General features: G+C 41.8%; 1 protein-coding gene across 1 annotated transcript; it reads left to right on the top strand.

Annotated features, from left to right (window-relative positions):
* The first annotated feature begins 13,373 nt into the window (after positions 1–13,373).
* LOC114043277 (cysteine-rich C-terminal protein 1-like) lies at positions 13,374–15,133 on the top strand. The gene is made up of 2 exons (XM_027862348.1): positions 13,374–13,480; positions 14,395–15,133. The coding sequence occupies exon 2, from the start codon at positions 14,416–14,418 to the stop codon at positions 14,776–14,778; it is 363 nt and encodes a 120-aa protein (XP_027718149.1). The 5' UTR covers positions 13,374–13,480; positions 14,395–14,415; the 3' UTR covers positions 14,779–15,133.
* The last annotated feature ends 6,804 nt before the right edge of the window (positions 15,134–21,937 follow it).

Raw genomic sequence — 21,937 nt, 5'->3', positions numbered from 1 at the left:
GATAGATAGATAGATAGATAGATAGATAGATAGATAGATAGATAGATAGATAGACAGATAACTTCAATGATATGTTCAGTGAAAGAGTGCTGGCTTTGGAATCAGAGAAGCTGCTGGTCTCAAATCTAGGCTCTCTCCTCAGCTTTTGGAGTCTAAAACAGGGGGTATAAAAGACTATTTTGAGTCCTTAAAACAGTACTGGAAAGAACCTCAAAGACTCAATGTAACTCTTACCTAAAGCAGAAGCTCACGGGGTAAAGACAGGAAAAAGCAATGGGATGGATATCATGTGCAATACTCAGAGTCGTTCTCACTTACCCAACCTGCCTGACAGGCACAGTCCAACCCAGGGCCTAGAATATGTGCATGTGGGATCTATTCATTTCTTCACCGGATTTTCCTAAAATACTTTGCCTGACTCTCTCTTTTGCTCCTCTCACAGTGTTCCTTGCTTGTTTCTTATTTATATTTATATTTATCTTTCCATATGCCACATCCCTTCAGTAGACTGTAATCTCCTTGAGGACAAGGTAGTATGATTTTTCTTTGTCTTCATAGCCTTTTCAGTTGTCTTGTTCATAGTAGACTTATTAAAAAATATATTAATTGAAATGAATAGAATGGCTAGAATTTAAATTAACTGGATCTCATTTCAAAGTAATTAAACCACATTGTATAACTTGCCACAGACTCTTGATTATTCAGGCTAACAATAATAATAATAATAATAATAATAATAATAATAGTACACACACATGTATCTTTTAGGCTAGCAAACCACTTTATATTATATTATTCATTTGATGGGCTAATAGGGACAAAGTTTATCCCTAAATGATGTAAGACAAGTGAATCAGGCAATGATTCATCAGAATGAATGAATGAATGACTGAATGACTGAATGATGCTGTCTTACTTGAGTTCTTGGAAATCAGTACTCTGTACCAAGGCACAAAACATAGTGCAGGAAGATGCCATACCAAGCTGTTGGCAAGGAAACAACAACAACAAAATACCTCACCATCTGTGGTTCTAAATTCTAATGAGCAATGGAAAAAACACAATGTGAGGGAAATTACATTGGAGTCCCAGCTCCATTGCTAATTCATTATGATCTTGAGTGAGGCAAATAAGCTATCTGGGTCTCAGATTCCTCATCTGTAAAATGAGAGAATTCCACCCTCCATTTTGGGACTAGGTATAGACAAACCCCAGTTAAAAAGCATAATGTATTCCAAAAGTTTTAGGTTGCGTGTTTGGAACTCAAAGTGTGTTTTCCTGAAGAAGGAATGTTTAAAAAGGTGATTAGGTTCCCATTTAATCAATCAATTAGCAAGCACTTATTAAGCACCTACTATGTTCCAGGGGTGGGGAACCTGTGCCCCCTAGGTCCTCAAGTGTGGCCCTTTGAGTGAATCCAAACTTCACAGAACAAATCCCCTTAATAAAACAATGTGTTCTGTAAAACTTGGACTCAGTCAAAAGGCTGCACCCAAGGCCCCAGAGGGACACACATGGCCTCAAGGCTGCAGGTTCCTCACCCCTGTCAGGCACTGTATGTGGGTGCCAAGGATGATAAAATAAAAGACCTTGCAAAAAATCTTATAGTTGAGCCAGGTAAGGCAACATGTGCACATGTGGGTGTACACAAAGTAAATATGTAGTAGATACAAAGTGATTTTGAAGGAGGTACCAGCCACTGGGGACATCTGGAAAGAACGGGTGTTGAAGACGGTACTTGGGCTGAGCCTTAAAGGAATTTCAGAATTCTGAAAAATGAAAGTAAGACAGGGAGGGATACATGGGGGACAGCCAATACCAAGGCATGGAGGTGGGAGACTGAGTACAATGTATAAGAAACAGCAAATAAGACAAGACCTCAGAGTGTGCAGAGCGTAGTAATATACAGTAAGAAAGGAAAGGTCAATAGTGGCCAGGTTGTAAATGTGTTTAAATGCCAGTGATTTATATTCAATCTTAGGGGTACTAGTGAGCCATTAGAGTTTATTGAGTAGGAGAGTGACATGATCAGATTTGCACTTTAGGAAAATCATTTTGGCAGCTGTGTAGACGATGGATTGGAAAGGGAGACCACATTCATCAATTTATTAAAAAAATTAATTTTTATGCCCAGCACTGCTAAGTGCTATAGAGGATTTAAAATTCATAGATTGCCAGACTATCAGAGTTGGAAAGGACCTCAGAGACCACCTAGCCTAATCCGTACCTGAACAACGTCCTCTACAATCTACCCAACAGTCTTCAGCTGAGCCTTCGCTCGAAGCCTTCTCATGAGGAGCCCCTTTTATATGGTTCTGATCGTCTGGAAGTTCTTTTTCTTACATGCAGCCTTAAATCTACTGCAGCTGCCTCACTTCAATCCTCTTCTGCCCCTGTCTTTAAGGGAGGCATGGTCTCTGCCCTCACAGGGGCCTGAACTCACAGTTTTGTGACTTTTGAGAATTCACTTAAGCAAATTCAACAAGCATTTATTAAACACATATATGGGGGGGGAGACAAAGGGAACTCTCATTTCACAACATCTAAATCTCTCTCTCTCTCTGTCTGTCTCTATCTCTATCATCTTTTATGTATCATCTATCTATTGATCTGTCTTCTATTTCTCTATGTCATCTATCTATTTCTATAGATTTACTTATCCATCTATCTATTAGAGGCAGCTGGTGGCGTGGTAGATGCTCCAGGCCTGTAATTAAGAAGTTTCAAACCCAGTCTTAGTCACTTACTAGCTGTGTGACTCTGAGCAAGCCACTTAACTTTGATTTGCCTCAGTTTCCTTAGCTGTAAAATGGGGGTAATAATCACACCTACCTTTCAGGTTTGTAGTAAAGAGTAAATGAGGTAATATTTATTTTAAAAAATTCTCAACACAGTGCCTAGCACATAGTGGGTGCCATATAATTGCTTATTCACTTCCCCTTCCCTCTGCCTGCTACCCCCACCAATCTACATGGGGTAAATTGGAGGGAAGGCACTAGCATTGAGAAGGTCTTGAGACAGCCTAGTAAAGAAAGTGAACTCTAAACAGAGCCTTGAGGGAAGCTCAGAAGTGGAGGTGAAGAGGGAGAGCATTTCGGGTACAGAGGACAGCCAGCCAAAAGGCACAAAGCCAGCAGATTGTGTCATCGTCAAGGAAATGAAAGGAGATGAGTGTGGCTGGATTGTAGAGTGTACGTGGAGGAGACTGGGGTATAAGAAGACTGGGAATATCAGAAGGGCACAGGCTGTGCAGGGCTTTAAAAGCCAAACAGAGGAGTTTACATTTGATCCTAGTTTCTCTGTGCCTCAATCCCCTCCTTTCTAAAATGGGTATAATAATATTTGTATTACCTACATCACAAGAATACTGTGAAGAAAGCTCTTAGTAAACCCTAAAGCACTACAGAAATGTGAGCAGCTATTGAATCACCACCACTACTAATAGTACTAACAGTTAGTTGGTGTGGTGGCTAAGACCACTGGACTTGGAGTCAAGGAAAACCAGAGTTCGAATTCTGCTTCATATACTCTTTTAAATTGTGTAATCTGGGGTAAAACACTTGATTTCTCTTCTTGGTTTCTTACTCCGTAAAATGGGGATAACAATAGCACCTAGCTCCCAGGGTTATTGTGAGGATCAAAGGAGATAAATAACATGTGTATAGCTCTTTGCAAATCTTTAAAGGCTATGTAATGCTAGCTACTATCATTGCTACTGAAATAAGACACAATTACAAAGAATCCTAACACATTCCATGAGAGGTGCCTTAAAGACATGTAAAACAAAGTGCCCTCTGAGGGGCAAGGTCATTGACTGGGGGCATTAAGGAAGACTTCCTGGAGGAGGTGCCATGTGTTGGACTTTAAAGGTTGAATGGGAACTCAGCAGGCAAAGTGGGAGAGGGAAGACAGTCTAAGCATCAAAAATCAACCAATTTAATCCAAAACTCAACATGAATACTGAGCATATATGGGTTTTGTTGCTGACAGTTGCCTGAGAGCCAGAGGATATAGAGTGGGAAAGTTCTGGATTGGGAATCAGAAGCCTGGGATATGTATTCTGTATTCACTTATCTGGGAACATCTTCTATCCTCCCTACCCAATAGAATGCAAGCTCTTTGAAGGCACAGACAAACTCACTTTGTATTTGGATCCTCAGTGACTAGTGCATTGAGGTATTTAATAAATACTTATTGAATTCAATGGAACTGGACCAACTTGTGTAACCTTGGAAACATCAGAATATCCTTATGATGTAGGTAGTACAAATATTATTATACCCATTTATTATACCTGATTTTTATTTTATTTTTTCCTCAATTAGATGTAATCAAAATTTTTTAACATTCATTTTAAAAATGTTTCCAATTCTCTCCCTCCCTCCCCTAGCCCCTTCTTGAGAAGGCAAGCTGTTTGACGTAGATTATGCAAGTGAAGTCATGCAACACGTTTCCATATTAGCCATGTTGCAAAAGAAAGCACAGACCTCAAAAGCAAGAATAATAAAAAAGCAAAAATAGCATGCTTCAATCTGCATTCAGACTCCATCAGTTCTTTTTCTGAAGGTGGATAGCATTTTTCATCATAAGTCCTTTGGAAAGACTTCTAGCTTATCCCGTCATAGAGAATGTTTGCTAATGGTTTGAAATAAATACTACTTATCATTTTAAAGAAATCTCCATTTATTCCTTGCTTGCTAATGTTTTTAAAGAGGAATGAGTGTTGTATTCTGTCAAAAGCTTTTTCTACATCTGTTGAGATAATCATACGAGTTTTGTTGGTTTTGTTATTTTACCTACTTTAGAAAGGAGCAACTGAGACCTAGAAAAGTGAAGAGATGTTTCTAAGTGTCCTGGGTCTCAGTTTCCTCATCTGGGAAGTGAGAGAGTCGAACTCATAACAGCTCATGCTTAAAGAGTATTTTCCTTACAACAACACCACTAGAGTAAGTAATTCAATTATTATCATACCCACTTTATAGATAAGGAAAATTAGGCTCAGGGAGATAAAAATGATATGCCCACTTGACCATAGCTATCAAGTATTAGAGCCAGACTGGAATTTGCAACTTCTAACTCCAGGTTGGACCACAGATATTTCCATTGTACTGCACTGCCTCTGGACAATAGGATGTCTAAGTGGTAGCTCTCTGAGCCTGCCCTTCAGTTAGTATGATCTTACCAATGCCATCAGGAATAGAGGGATTAACATGACATTTTCATTGCAAATGTGGATGGTTTGGCTGCCTGACCAAGCCTTTTGTAGATTTTTCTAACAACCTGACCACTATTTATAATGCTGCTTCTATGGAAAAATATCTTAGAATTTCAGGGGTTTGTCTCCCCCTAGGTATAACTACAGCCAGGATAAGGGATGTACCTGTTACCTACCCTGAACCCCAGCCATTCCTACTGAATAAATGTTTTCTTACTCCTTATCATTTAGTTCAGAAACATTTATAAGTACCTACTATGTGCCAAACAGGCATTGTGCTAAGCCCTGGAGATAAAAAGAGAGGCAAAAACAAACATAGTCTCTGCCCTCAAAGACCTCATATTCAAATGTGAGAGACAACATGCAGATAATAATGTGTGTACACATATACACATACATCTTTCTGTGTGTATATATATGTACATATGCATGTATATATAAATCGATACATACCTATACATACATACATATGTATGTATGTATATGTATATAGAGGAGAAGCCCTAGAAATTGGAGGAAAGGAAGGTCCCTTTTTGTAATTTTTTATAAACCTTTCATAAAGAGTGGGATTTGAGCTGAGTCTTGAAGGAAGCCAGGAGTTGGAGGAGAAGAAGGAGAACTTTCTATGCATGGGGGTTGGGCAGAAAAAAGGCCTGGAGTTGGAGAATGGAGTGTCAAGTGAAAGGAAGAGAAAGAAGGCCTTTGTGGCTGGATTATAGAATGCATGAAAGAGATGAAGTTCACCACTCCTGCTTGTTGGTACCCTAAGGCAAAGCTCTCATTGCATAGCCTTAGGTATGGCTCTCCATTTAATTATGTGAACTTAATGACTTTATGCACCCTCAGTTGTTGTGTCTATCCTCCCAAAGAGTATCATACTGCAGATTAAAGTGAACACAACCCTCCCTCCCCATCATGGAACAAATGTGTTTCCTTGATTCCCAATGCACAGGAAAGGTGAGCTCTGTCCTTTATTGTCACTGCTGATATACTATTAGTGATAACTTCTCCTGCTAGAATAAGTAAGGAAGAAAATCCAGGTCCCCACACTGAACCCATTTGGCCTTCCTAGAATTCTTGGTCCATTCTAGAATTAGAATACTAGATTGGTCTGAACTAGGTAAGTGATTTTGTAACACAATCCTCATTCTAAAAGAGAACAGGGTATTTTAATCTTGGGGTATTATTCTGACACAGGATTTTCTTTTCCTAAAACTCATCTTTGGCACACCCCTGTAAGTATGGAGCATAGTAGAGCTGCCTATGAGATGGATATGAAGACTGTGTGGAGAAAGAATATGCAGTCTTAGGAGATGCATCACACTGTTTTTCTGGATAAAGACAGGAATCTGACCTAATTTTGCTGAGTGCCTACTACGAACTCTAAGTCTCTATGTGTGGGCTAGAAGTATTGGCCCTTGGAATGTGTATCAGCCCCATTGCCCATTGTGAAAGAGCCAATCATCTCAGAAATGGATCAGAGGCCACATGCAGAGGAGTATAAAAGGGCTTGCCTCTTATGGCTCCTCAGTCCACCTGACTCCTTGGGGACCTCTTCTCAACATCCATCCAAGAAGGTATCTCTCCTGGCTGTGGGATGGCGAGGAGGGAGAACAATCATTGCTTCTTCAGAAGGAGATGGAAGCTCTTCGAGAATGGGACATAGAGGAGATGCCCCATCTAAAAGTTGGGGTGCGGGGGGAAGCACTCAAGAAGGAAGAGCATCAAGACAAGAAAAGAATGGAGTTTGAATGCAGATCGAAGCATACTATTTGCTATTTTTTCTTCTGTTGTGTTTTGTTTCCTCTTTCTGGTGGTTCCTCCCATTGGTTCTAATTCTTCCTTACGACATCACAAATGTGAAAATATGTTTAATAGGAATGTATATGTAGAGCCCCTATCAGATTACACACCATCTTGGGGAAGGAGGGGGAGAAAAATTTAAAACTCGAAAGCTTATGGAAGTGAATGTTGATAAATCAAAATAAATTAATTAAAAAAAAAGAAAAGAAAAGAAAAGAAAAACCAACAAGAAAAGAGGAGTTTGCATTGTGGAGAGGCTAGAGGTGTAGCTTCCAGGACTAGGGAGATGATAATCTCTCTGTGCTGGGCACTCCTCAGATCACATCTGGACTATTTGCATGCAGTTCTGGGCATCACATTATAGAAATTATATTGATAGAGAGGTGACCTTAGAGTTGGGAAGGTTAAGTTCAAGTCACACTGCTGACATAGAATGGCTGTGTGACTTTGGGCAATTCATTTAAACTCTCAGTTGGGACAGCCAGGTGGGGCAGTAGATAAAGCACCAGCCCTGGACTCAGGAGGACTTGAGTTCAAATCTGACTTCAAGCACCTAAAGCTGTGTGACCCTGGGCAAGTCACTTAACCCCATTGCCTCCAAAATAAAGAAAATAACCTCTCTCAGTGGCCCAAGTAATTCCCTAAGACTATATGTTACAAACAAGTGCCAGTGCCAAGAAATCCTTCCCCCCCTTTTCCCCGCCATTTGTGCTTTCATTGGTATAGGCAAATCCAGATGGGGCAGTTCCCTCTCCCAACAAAGATCACTACCTAATCTGCTCTGCATTTTATAGTCTCAGAGAGTTTCCTGGGACATTGGGAGGTTAAATAATTTGCCAGAATCATACAGTCAGTATGTGTCAGAGAGAAAACTTGAACATTATATCAATGAAATCATAGATCTAGTTCCCCTCACACCACCAAAAACAAACAAACACGTTGGAGAGCAGTCAGAGGAGGTCAAGGAGGATGATGAAGGAACTCAAGGTTTGATCAATTGAAGAAACTAGGGACATTTACTAACTTGTGACCCTGGGCAAGTCACTTAACCCTATTTGCCTCAGTTTCCTCATCTGTCAAATGAGCTGTAGAAGGAAAGGGCCAGCCACTCCAATATCTTTGCCAAGAAAACCCCAAAGAGTCCAACATGACCAAAACGACTGAACAACAACAAAAGGGACATTTAACCTCCAGAAGAGAAAACTCAGCCCTGGATCTGATTAGCTATTTTCATATTTCTGAAGAGCTGTCAATAAGAAGAGGGATTTACAAAAAATATAATGTTTACTCCTCTAGTTTGGCCCCTCAAGGTAAAATTGAGAGCACTGGATGGAAGTGAAAAAGCTGCAAATCTACACGTGTAAAAGTCTAGTGAAGGTATCCCAAGGTAGAATGAGGTGTCCTAGGAGGTAATGGCCTCCTTCTCCCTGGAGGTCTTCACAGAAGGTCTAGATGACCACTTCTCTGGTATGTTGTAGAGAGAAATCTTTTTTTCTTTTAATCTAGGAGGTCCCTTCTTGCTCTGAAATTCTCTAATTCTGTGATCGGTAAGGCAAAAGAGGGGAGGGGACAGTTAGCGGATTTGAAGTTATTGAGAATTTATTTGAACCAAATGAAGTCAATAGGATACACTCTTCAGTAACAGAAGCCACTGTGTTTTTTGTTAATTTCTAGGGCCTAGATTTTTAAAATTTGTTTGATTGTAACTAAAAAGTATTTAGAATTTTATTTCAAATTTGAACATGATGAGGTCACTGAAATGTGGGAACCTTAACCTCTTATGTATACCTTTCAGCTCCCCTGAATGTCCTACCAGCTAAGCTAGAGGCAATGCCAGCCCCTTTGTCAAAGCCATCCCAAATGCCACCCCCTCTAACTGTCCTCCCACACTCCCATGCCATCCTCCAGTCTCTTCCTGATGTGGTTCTAGCTACGGTCTGAAGCTCTAGCTATACCCTGTACAGACGTACAGGATGCTCTTGTCTTACCTCTGGTAGAAGCAGAAGCTCTTGCTCTGGGGGATGCTAGGCTGCCTCTTTCCCAATGATCCAAGGAGATCCCATAGGCACAGGCATCAAAGTTCTTCCTACGGGGCCAGTGGCAGCATCAGTGCAAGAAATAAGCAGCCTGGAGGTTCCAGCAGTGACTGATACAGAGGGATCTGTAAATTACTTCCTTTCATCCAGAGGAGCAGCTCTGACAGAATTGGAGGAACCAATGACCTCTCCAAGAGCGTAGCTTCTCATCTCCCTTCTTTTCCGAGACCGGAACTCCTCAGCAATCCCTATGGCACCTCAGCTCTCACCAAAAGGCTCTTTCTGCTTTGGTCTTCCATTCCTCCAGGCTAGGACATTCTCGAAGTCATCCTGGATTCTCACTCCCCCGTATCCAAGCTGTTGCCTGTGAATTTCACCTTTTCAACTTCTTTGAAATATGTCATCTCTCCTGACACTGACATCGTCCTGGTGCAGACTCCTCATCACCTCACACCTGGACTATCGCAATAGCCTTCTGGGGTGTCTGCCTGCCTCAGTTCTCTCCCCACTCCAATCCGTCCTCCATTCAGCCCCTAAAGTGATCATGTCACCCCCACCCCCACTCTCCAACCTACTCCATAAACTATGTTCAGTCATTTCAGTCGTGTCTGGCTCTTTGTGACCTTGTTTGGGGTTTTCTTGGCAAAGATACTGTAGTAGTTTGCCATTTCCTTCCCCAGTTCATTTGACAGATGAGGAAACTGAGGCAGACAGGGTTAAGTGATTTGCCCAGGGTCACACATCAATAAGTGTCTGAGGCCAGATCTGATCAGGAAGATAAGTCTTCCTGAGTTTTCCTGATTCTAGGCCAGACACTCTATCCACTGCGCCACCTAGCTGTCCTCCATAAACTACAGTGGCTTCCTATTACCCAGAAGCAAATACAAAATGCTCTATTTGGCGTGCAAAGCCTTTCAAAACCTAGTCCCTCGTGCCTTTTGAGTCTTCTTACACCTTACTCTTTGATCCAGTGAGAGGGGTCTCTTGGCTGGAAAGCCAATTAACTAACAAGATGTTCCATCTCTCGGCTTTGGGCATTTTTTTCTGATTGTCTTCCATGTCTGGAATCCCTCCTCAACTCTAACTACTGACCTCTCTGGTTTCCTTTGAGTCCCAACTAAAACCCTACCTTCTACAGGAAACCTTTTCCAACCTCTCTTAATTTCAGTGCTTTCCCTCTACTAATTATTTCCGTAAATAGCTCACTTCATATATATTTGTTTTCATATTGTCTCTCCCATTAGATTTCAAACTCCATTTGCCTCCTTTTGTATCTTTAGGATTTAGCATAGGGCCTGGCACCTAGCAGGTGCTTAAACAATATTTGAGTGATTGATTGACCTTCAGACACCCAAGTTTTCTGTTAGGTGATGAGTTGACTTCATCTCTCACATACATTTTGGTGAAATCCTTGGCATTAAAATCTTCACCTCTAATTACTGACTGTTGACAAAGCTTATAATGTCTGGCACTTGCTGTCTCTTATTTGTTCCTTGTTTCCCTAGCCTGTTTCTCCCTTCAAGCCATCATCCCCTTTCTCCCTTCTTTTTCCTGTAGCATAAGGGGGGATATGGAAATGACTGAGGCTGGTTCTCTGCACTGTCCCTCTCACTGCTACATTCTGTCCCCTGTGTTCCAGAATCTGGCTCAGCTTCTGAGCACAAGTGTAAGGGACAATAGTCCCTCACATGGGACCAGTTCAGTTGCTCAGTCTGTGCTACGAAGCAGAGGGCCTTGGTCCACTTTTCCTAGGTTCTTTGATGGTTTCCATTGCAAAGTCACCAAAGTTGCATAAGAGAATTCCTAAGGAGACTAGTTTAGGAAAGAAGAAAGTGCTCCTTCTGGAAAGCTGGGATTGCTGGCTCAAGATCAGAGCAGAGCAAAAACTTGGTAAGCTCTGCCCACCTGGCCAACAGATGACTCTGGAACTTTGGCTATCCAGGAACAACTGGGTGATGTTTTCTTCAGGCCTAGCCAGGACTCTTCACCTTTCAAAAGTCACTCAGAAGGCTTGTGGTGGGGGAGGGAATTATAAACCACGTTTGTATTGGCATTCCCAGGATCTAGTACAGTATTTGATATATAATAAAAGCCTAATAAGAAGAATACATATAGTTAATAATAGCTAGCATTTATATAACACTTTAGGGTTTACAAAAAGTTTTATAGATGTTAACTCATGTGAGGCTCACAAACAACCCTGGGAGGTAGGTGCCATTATTGTATCCATTTTATAAATAAGGCAACCAAAGCTGAGAGATATTTAATGTCTTGCCCAGGGTCACACAGCTCTTAACTATCGGAGGCCAAATTTGAACTCTGGATTCTCCCTAACTTCAGGTGCAGCACTCTGTCCGCTATACTTGAAATATCAAACACTTGCTCTCTGTGCAGCCCAGAACATTCTGGAGTGAGACCAGAAACAGATTAAAATGTAATTGAGAAATATTTACCAAAATAAATAAAAATACAATAGAACATAGATAATGTTAATATGTTTTTTTTTTTTTTAAAAAGTCAATATACCACTGTAGGGATCCATATGTAGGGTTAAGTGGTCCCTGCATCTATTTGAGTTTGATACCATCGCTCTATAGCACCTAGCTGCCCCTAGTGGCTTAATAAATTCTTGTTGATTGATTAATTGATTAGACTCACCTGCTTAGCTAATTACCACAGAAGACTATTAATCCAGAGATCCTTGTCTAAGATCTGGGCTCCTTTTGCTGGTATTTACACCTGTGCTGTACTGTTAGTCACTACTTACTTACCTGCTCACCAAGTTGTACCAGGAGGCTATACCCAAGAAGCTTGAGTCTTTCCCAATCAAGCATGATCTCAGGCACGAGGATATTTGCACCAAATTCTTTCATCTACTTCCCTATTTTACAACTGGACGTGTTTCCTGAACAGATTCTGTTCCTTCTCGTGGCTTCCTTATCTTCCCTTACACCAACTCCCACTTTGCCCATTGGTGAAATTAAGTCTGATCTTGGCTCAAATTCTTCTAAGTATAGGTAATAAGAAATCCTAATCTCAGGACAACTATGTGAAACTGAAATGTCATTGGCGGTCTTTACTTTCTCTGTATGACTTTTTTTTTTAAATTTTCTTTGCAGTAACAAAATTTTTCAAAATCTTCAGCTTTTGACCCCTCTGATTCATTCATTGGTTCAGAAGCAAGTAGGGGGTTGAATTTAACGGCCTTAGATGGTCTCTCTGGACACCAAGATTCTGTTATTCACAGAACATTCCTTTTCATATCTCTGCTCCTCAGGTCTTCCAAGAAATCTTTTGCCTGTGTACTTGCATGCCTAGCCTGTCGTGAGATGTTTTCTTTTCCCCAAAGGGAGAAAGATAACAGGATAGAGAGACTCAGATCTCCCATACTAGGTAGATCAGCATCATGGAAGCAGGGGTAGGGACCTATACATTGATGTCAATTCTTCAAAGATTCATCATTTCCTCTAGGTGGGTACTTCTTTCACGTGTAATCCCTCCATGCCTAACTTCATCATTAAATAAGACCATTAGGATGCAGTAATGTGTACAATGCAAATGGCACTAGAGAAACCAGGTTCTAATCCTGACCCTGGCACTTACTACCTATGTGACTTTCAGTAAATCATTCAACCTCTTGGCGCCTCTGTTTCTTCATGTGTAAAGAGAGGTGTTTGATTAGGTGGCCTCTAAGGTTCTTTCCATCTTTAAATCTGTGATGCTGTGAAGCATCATTTATTTGAGTGGCAGAATTCCAGGCACTGGGCTAACCAAGCAGCTGGCAGTGGAGAGCAAAGATTAAGCTAACATAGATGTGAACCAAAATAACCAATTTTTAAAAATACAATGCTAGGTAAACAATTTAATATAGGAACATATAAATAGTTATGAGCATAGTCCCAGGAGCTGGGAAGGCAAATGATGGTGGCCCAAGGAAAGATGGACTACCAGATAACTCCACACTCTTTTACCTTTCCTTCTTGTCTCCCTCCTCAATCCTACCCAGCACAAGTGTGTCTTTTTCACACACACACACACACACACACACACACACACACACACACACACACCACAGCTACCTTCCTGGTGAGTGGAGCCATGTTGGAAAAAATCAACATGCCAGAGGCAACCTGGCACCTCTCTGGAGTGATTTGAATTCCCACGTGTACCACCTACAATACTCACTGTGCAGGACGTGAGTGATGGAAGAATTTGGCTTGGGGACATGACCTGTCACCAGGGCATGCATGTTGTGAAAGAGGCTCCACCCTCCCATAGCAGGAGCCTGTGTTTTCACTAGCCAGCTGGCAGTCTAGAACCTGTATAAAAAGTCTTCCACCTGGTTGCTACTCAGTTCATTGCTCTAGAAGTGACGACGTCTCTTGGTTGAAGAATTGGGTGAAACATCCCCTGGAACCAGTGTGGGGTGAGTCTCAAAGAGGGCCCTGGAAGGAGAGGGCTATGGGGAGCCTAAGATAGAGGAGCAAGGGGGTAAGGATGGAGATGTCTGGAAGTAACTTAGAGGAATGAAGAGCTTTAGAATGTTAGAACTGCATGGGACTTCAAAGATCACCAAGGACAGCTCCTTTATTTTACAGATAATGAAACTGAGACCAAAAGACATAGTGTGGCTTGTTTAAGGCCAATAGCAATTTCTGCTGACTAGTTATGGCAGAAATGGGAATAGCCTCATCTTGTTGTACTCCTTGTGGGTCATATGGGATAAATGTGAAGATGAGGCAAGAAAGAATGGGAGAGAGGAAACCCAGGTTTGGAGCATTTGTCTAAAACACTCCATTCTTTATTTTAGTCATAAGAATACATGCATAAATATATATGCATGTATAGTACATATGCAATATGTTATGTGATTGTAATGTAATATACATATTAAATTGTATATTGCCTATAAAGGTTTGTCCTTATATGTATATATTTATATAGTAATATCCACAATATTTCATTTTGTACCACCCATCAAGACCTTTTGGGGTTAGTGGCCAATTATTGACTCCATGTAGAAAATATCTTCTCTAGAAATAGAGCCTGTCTCTGTCACTTACCATCCATATGACTGTGGACAAGTCATTTCACTTCCCGAGGGCTTAGTTTCCTCCAAAGTGAGTTAGGCTAGATAGTGTCTCTACATACCCTTTCAGCTCTCAATTTATGGTCCTGAGATCTAACCAGAGGGGCATATTGCTGGAAGATTACTCAGGAGACTCTTTTCATACAATGAGCCTAACATGCTAATTGTGCTATATCTCAAGAATGCCCGAGTTCCTGGTCTGGAAAGGGAAAAAAAGTAACTTGTGTTTTACATATGGTACTTTCTTCCAGGTTTACCTAAACGGTAGAAAGATGTCTTCCAAGGCTCCTGTCAAAGGCTATCCCCAATGCTCTTCTTCGACCCCTATGCCAGCCCCTACTCCAGCTCCTTCATCTAGTGGCTGCTGCGGGTCCAGCTCAGGAGGATGCTGCGGGTCCAGCTCAGGAGGATGCTGCGGGTCCAGCTCAGGAGGATGCTGTGGGTCCAACTCTGAAGGATGTTGCGGATCCTCAGGATGCTGTGGGTCTAGTTCTACTGGATGCTTTGGAGGCTGCTGCCTACCTTCCCGGCGCCGCAGACGACGAGGCTGCTGCTGCTGTGGGGATAGCGGCAGCCAGAGATCCCAGACCTCTGTAGGCCGGGGTGGCTCTGGCTGCTGCTCTGGAAGCTGCTGAATTAGCCCCAGCAGCAGAAGTGAAGACCAGCCTACAAGGAGAATGGCAGAAGAGGATGCCCCTGCCTACTGGTTCCCCTTACTTCTCTTCGTCTTCCTTTGGAGATGTCTTGGGGCATCTCAGAGTTTCCCCCAGAAGGTTAACTGCAGAAACCTGTGCTCTTCTCTGATCCATGTAACTGCCTGGTCCTCATGTGGAAGTCATTCTCTATGGAGATCTCTCTGTGGACTCAGCTATATTCTTTTTTTTTTGTCTGCAGATACAGGTTCCTGCACATAGTAGGCCCTAAATCAGTATTGGCTGACTAAATTTGATTTTGTGAATGTGTGATAATAAAGCCTATAGGAACATCTTAGTTTCCTGTTGTTTCTTATTCCTCAAATCTTTTTACCGCTTCCCTAATGAAATTTTTCTAAGCATCTTGGGTCAACTGGGAAAGACATAAAAATCAAGACCCTGCTTTGGTCATGGACAGAGCCGCCCCTGTGCACTATATTCAGGAGTAACCTTAGAGCTAAGGTGATGACAGAGGGAAGTAGAATCACTACCTTGCTGTTCCCAAATGAATGGTGTGTCAGATAGGTAGAAATAACTCCACCTACAACAAAGGTGTTGCAATGTCTTTGATTTAGGATGTCATTTCTTCCAAGGCACTCCTGGTATGTCTGGTTCAGATGCCAAGTATTTCGTTAGGAGGCAACGATAGTTTGGTTTCTGCCTTTGAGATATGAGGGCTTGTGGAAAGCATTGCCCAGCTGATGTCCAAGGAGCCAAGGGCCAAGATAATAGCCAACATTTATAAAGCACTTTCTATGTTGCCGGACACTGTGCTAAGCTCTTTACAATGATTATCTCATCTGACCCTCACAACAACCCTCAGAAGTTGGTACTATTATTATCCCCTTATGAAGAAACCAAGGCAGAGGCTAAGTGACTTGCTGGAGTCATACACATAGTAAATATCTGAGTCCAGATTTGAACTCAGGTCTTCCTGACTCTATGGGGAAGTGGATCTCAAAGAGAATTGTGAGAGAGAGTGGTAAGAGCCCAGGCTGGTTCTCTGGCTGGAACCTTATGGTCCCCTCTAGTTCTTGGGAGAAAACTGGCCTCTGATTGAAGCCTTCTGGGAGATGGGGCCCAGCCTTCCCTGTCTTATATGCTTAAGTTTGACACAAAAGTGATCTCCACTTTTACTCAGGTCCCTTTTCATGAGTAAGAGGAAGGAGAAATGTGGGGTCCTGATCTCATTCTCCAGGATGGGCTGGGGTGTAGCCTGAAGAGGGAGGGTTTATTTTTTTCAGAAACCTGGGCCCACATCTTTATGACACTAGCCAGAAAGAAAGGAGGAAGTGAGGTACCAGAGGCTCAGAGCACACTGCTACCTGGAACATGCTCTGAAAGGGAAGAAGAGATGCCTTCTGGTGCGGAAGGAAGAGAAGGGAAAGGCAATGAAGGGAAGGGAAGAAAAGGCTATGGATGGGATAGAGAGGAGATGGGGAAGGAAAGTAAAGGAAGAGAGGACCTTTATGACACCAGATAGTTATTTTTAAAAACCAAAACAAGTTTTTGTTGGTGGTAGCAACTTGCCCATCCCTGTCTGTCCTGCTCAATAGAGCTGGAGCTGTTGGCTTGAAAGGGCCGCAGGAAGACTCACCTCTTTCTCCCTGGAAGTATTCAAGTAAAAGCCATAAATGAGCCCTGTTCCAAGGCAAGTTAAAGGGGATTCCTGCATTGAATGGGAGGTTGCAGCTGATGATTTCTGAATTTCTCTTCAATACCAAGGTTGAATGATTCTCAGAAGCAAAGTGGCACGTTGGAAAGAATAACTTTCAAGAGTGATTTCAATCCCAGTTGTGATACATAGATGGATTGGCCACATAACCCACTTTTGCTTCAATTTCTACATCCGTAAAATGGGAATAACACTAGGTGGTTGCTAAGGAAGTTCTTTATAAACCTTAATGTGCCGTCTATATAAACACAGGCTACTATAATTATTAAGTGGGAGGTTATTTGAGAAAAAATGTTTACAATAGATGATCTCACCAGCTGACCTTGCCACCCCCACACTAGTGATATCTATTAAAGAAACAAGCCTGAGGAGTTGGAAGGGGAGGGCTGGATGGTGAAGTGACCAGTCCTTGGCAGGATGAGAAACTGAGGTCTGAGGGTAGGAGAGGAAAAGAGAATCCCTAAAACAATAAGTCTGAGATCACCCGGGGCTTGGAGAGAACAGGTGGCAACTTTCTATACCAAGACACACTTAAACCCAAAAGAATCAGAGATAATTCACCAAGGAGACTATACAGTGTAATGTGAAGCATGATGGGAGTTAAACCCACAGTCACCAAGACTTAAAGGACCAGCATGAAAGGTCTGTGACCAGAGAGATCTAATGTCTTCATCAAAGCAGCCTGACCCCTTCCTTCCCACCCCAACCCTGAACAAAAAAAACAAATTAACTTTTAATGTTCTAATGTCAGGTTTGAGCTCAGTGAAAAAACTTTATCTTTGCCTGCCCATCGGCATCTAGCATGGGGCTTTCCCTATTCTTAGAAAGAGCACTGGACCCAGATCTCACCTCTGCCACTTATTATCTGAATGACCTTGGGCAAGATATTTTAGTTCTCTCAGACTCAATTTCCTCATCTGTAGAATGAGAAGTTTGGACTAGCAGGGTTTCTTAACTTGGGGTCCATGAACTTGTTTGTTTTGTTTGGTTTCAATTTAATAACTATTTCAATCTAACTGGTTTCCTTTGTAATCCTACGTATTAAAGACCATTATTCTGAGAAGGGGTCAATAGATCAAAGAGGTCCATGACACAAAAATTGCCAAGAATCTCTAGACTAGATACTGCCGTAGGTTCCTTCCAGCTCTTAATATAGAGCCTGTGACCCTCCCTACTTCAGCACTTTCTTTACCAATGCAGATGGCAATCCCTCTATGCCTCAGTAAATGGTCTTGGGGAGTCACTCTGACTAAAAATTCTATCACCTTGTGGCTGGTTTTCTGTTGCTGTGCCTCTTGGAATTCAACTGAGGATCCTGGGAGGACAGATAGAGTCAGTTTCCAGTGGAGCATACATTGCATGAAGGTGGAAATTGCTACATTTTAGTCTTTATAGGCCCAGCAGCTAACATGGTACCCTCTACAAAGATGCTAATTGGACCCTGGGCTCTTCTTTGAAGCCTTTCTAGCTTGATAGGACCTACCAGAAGGGATTCATAGCCTTCAAGAGCCCAAAGTAACCTCCCTATCATACTGAGGCATTGGCAGAGGATTAAGCAAAGGCTTTGAACAGTCATAATAATAGCTAATATTTATGTAACACTTAAAACTTTGCAAAGTACTTTATATATGATATATAATGTATTATATTACATATATTATATTACATATAATACAGATTATATGCAACATATGATATATTATATCACATAATCTCATTTGATCCTCTTGACAACCTAATTTACAGATGGGGAAACTGAGGCAGAGACAGATGAAATGACTTGCCCAGGTAACATAGCTAACAAGTAGCTGAGGCAAGATTCCAACTCAAGAATTCTTGACTCCTGTCACATAGTATGTGCTGCATATCTGCAAAAAAATCACATATACACAGTTAAACTCTACCAGTACTCATAATGGTACCATACCACACGTACCCAGGTACATTTTGAGAAATGACTTCAGAGAGCGTCTCTGGGGATAGCTGTTATGCTCCAGCAGGCATGGGTTGAAAGGATTTTGGTATTTTGGTATTTCATGGATCTGTGTTATATAATGTTCTTTGTCAGGTAGGCTCTGATTTCTGGGTCCTTTCTTTGGGAGCAGCTCAGTGGTATGGTGGATAGAGCGCTGCATCAGAAGTCAGAAAGGCCTTAGTTTCAAATCTGGCCTGAGTCACTTCCTAGCTGTCTGATCTCGGGCAAGTCACTTAACTTCTGTCTACCTCAGTTTCCTGAATTGTAAAATGAGGATCATAATAGCACCTACCTCCCAGGGTTGTTGTGAGGATAAAATGAGATAATAATTGTAGAGTTAAGCACATAGTGCCTGGAACATAATGGGCACTTAATGAATGTTTCTTTCCTTCCCCTTCCCCTTCTTTCACTTTTAGATGTCCCGTAAGAATAATCAAACAGTTCCAAGACATGACACGCTATATTCATATAACATTTTACAATCACTAAGTACTTTCACATATATTGTCTCCGTAGATCATGACCCCAGGCCTATGACATGCGCAGGACAGTTTTTATTATAGTTATTTTATAGATGAGTAAACTGAGGCCAAGAGAGATGAAGTGGCCTGCCAGCTCAAAGTGAATCACCAGTGTTCTGTGCCTACCAAGAAAACTTGGACAATCCTGGGATGTCGTGAGTGGCCAGGGCTCATGAAGAGAGGATTCATGTATAGAATACTGGATTTTAAATCAGCAAGAAACCCTGCCTCGGGCACTTATCAGCTGTGGGACCCTGGGCTAGTCGCTTAACCTCCCTTAGCCTCAGTTTACTCATCTGTAAAATGAAGAAAATGAACTAGTTTATTTTGAGCGTCTCTTCCAGCACAAAATCCTTGCTACTTCAAACATGATGAAGTGGAAAGAACATTTGATTTCGAAGGATGAGAGGATTCTACTCTCCTGCTAGTTAGCAATATGACTTCTTCCTCTGAGTCTCAGTTGCTATACCAATGAAGTGAAGGAGTGAGTTTACATGGCCTCTGAGCTCCTCCCAGTCCTGAATCTATGGTCCTATGAGATGATCCTAACTGATTTAACAAGACAGCAGAAACATATGTCCTAGGAATGCAGAGAAGGAGGTTGAAGTGAGTTGGGAAGCCTTAATAGTGGAGGGAGATTGAAACTAGGTTTCAAAGGATAAATAGGATTTCAATGAAGGAGATTCTTTAGGGGGAAATAGTATGGTCAAAGTACAGAGAAGCAATCATTGAAGCCATGGAATTGATTTTTAAATGTTTTTATTCAGGAGCAGCACACTGGGAGAGAAGGGAAGAGGGCCAAGGACAACACTTCAGGGAAGACCATATTTAAGGGAAGGGGAAGGAAACAGGCATTTATTTAGCAACTACTGTGTACCAGGCAGTGCACTAAACACTTTTTACGATGATTATCTCATTTGAGCCTTATGACAACCCTGGGAGGTAGGTTCTATTATTATTATCCCCATTTTACTGATAAGGAAACTGAGGCAAAAGAGGCTAAATGACTTTCCCAAGGTCACACAGCTAGGAATGTCAGAGGCTAGATTTGAATTCAGGTCTTCCTGACTCTAGGCCCAGTGCCCTATCCCCTGTGCTACCTAGCCACTTATGATAGGAACAGAAGGAACAATAATAGAGTGGCTAGGTTCAAATTCAGTCCCCTACACTTGCCAGGTGTGACACTGAGCGAATCACTTCCCTTTCCTAGGCCTCCATTTTCTCATTTGTAACATGAGAGCGTTGGACTCAATGACATCTCAAGTCATTTAAGCCATGATACTATGATCTATAATCCTGTCTATGAATGTATATATGATCCCATAAGAGAAGCCTGTGTAAGAGGAAGAGAAGGAATCAGCAGAGGGATTAAAGGGGAACCAGGGGACTGTGGAATCAAGGAAGCCAAGGGTAGTCATCTGATATAGTTAGTCATGAACTACCTTCCTTCCCTTTTGAAGGAGATATTTCAGTAATTCAAAATAATTGAACAGTTAGCCTGAGAAATTCTATCTAGTCATCGGGGAAATAGCAGTTTCGACTCAGTTAAACTTAACAGGTCAAACAAGGCAACTATCATTCATAGGAGGTGGTGAGTAAGGAAAAGATCATCTCTCCTCCTATCAATGACACTTCAACAGGTCGGGAAGGGATTGACGATGATAAACCTGAAAAATGTTCTCATGTCACAGGATGAGTGACAGAACTAGTTAGAGAAGAACGCTCAACGTTGTCCCTTCTCTCTCAAACAACAGTTCATCTGGTGCAGAGGGACAGCTGCTGTCCTTTCTGACATATGAGCCTGTGATAAGTACAGCAGGTAACAAACACTAAGGCATTTTCTTCTATCTCAGGAGCCTGGATGAAGTATGAATTCTATTTTCCATACAGATGTTTCATCAGAGGCCAGTCACAAATGGTATTAGATCTGCTTTCATGCCATTTCAATGATTCATTAGCCACTGCCCTAGAAACCCTTGCCCATCCCTTTTTCCCTCCTGCCCCCAGCCGGCTAATTCTCAACTCTGGATAACCTCTACCATCTAATTCCCTAGCTCCTGCTCCTGGGTTGCTCAAAGTCTCTGGAGACATTCACAAGATTGTCTGACTTGCCCCACTGCAAATTTAGAGTGTAAAGACTCAGCCAGGCCCTCCTCTCTGCGGAGCAATCATTGTGTTCTATCGTTATCAATTCTTTATTTTCTACCCTCCTCATAGCATAGAAGTGACCCTAGGTTTTCAAAGGCTGTACCAATGCAGCACAGATTTTTGTAGATCCTTTGAAGCTGGGAAGGCTTCACCTATGGTCCCAGAATCATCAACCCCATTTAGTTTAGAGAGGCCTCATTGTCAGGTTGGCCTCAGAGGGCTGAGGCATTATTTTTTTGTTTGTTTATTTTGGCAGCAATCCCTTTCCAAGATATCTCCTAAATCATAAAGGGGTGGCAATCTGCCTTCACAGAGGGATTTATCCACACCAATACAGCCATGGATTTTTAAAAGTATTTTATTCTTCATGGTTCTGTTCTAAAACTTTTCTTTTTTCTTCGTGCCCCCAAATCACCTCTACCCCTTACACTTTCGATAATTCAACATTCATTTATTTTAAGCATCTCCTACATGCTAGGTACTGTGCTACATACATGCTGGAGTTGCAAACAAAAGAATGAAGCAACGCATGCCCTCATGAAACCCAAATTCCACTGAGGGTGGGGGGCAACATCCACATAGATAATTGAATGTAATATAATTTCAAGAGGGAATGAATACCAACAATGGGATGAGGTGGGGAAATAGGGAAAGTTTTACATAGAAGATGGCACCTAAGCAAAACCTTAAAGAAAGTTAAGGAGTCTAAAAGGTAGAATTGAAAAAGAATAGAAAAATACACTAGACCTGGGGTGCTTTCCTGAGCAAAGGGATGGAGGAAAG

Source organism: Vombatus ursinus, unplaced genomic scaffold (assembly GCF_900497805.2).
Source record: "Vombatus ursinus unplaced genomic scaffold, bare-nosed wombat genome assembly UNPS02014768.1, whole genome shotgun sequence".
Taxonomy (NCBI): domain Eukaryota; kingdom Metazoa; phylum Chordata; class Mammalia; order Diprotodontia; family Vombatidae; genus Vombatus; species Vombatus ursinus.
Note: the sequence above shows the minus strand (reverse complement) of the source record. Positions and strands in the feature narration are given on the sequence as shown.

Excerpts from the sequence above, each read along its gene's own strand:
- LOC114043277 (XM_027862348.1), top strand. The coding sequence starts at position 14,416 with ATGTCTTCCAAGGCTCCTGTCAAAGGCTATCCCCAATGCTCTTCTTCG.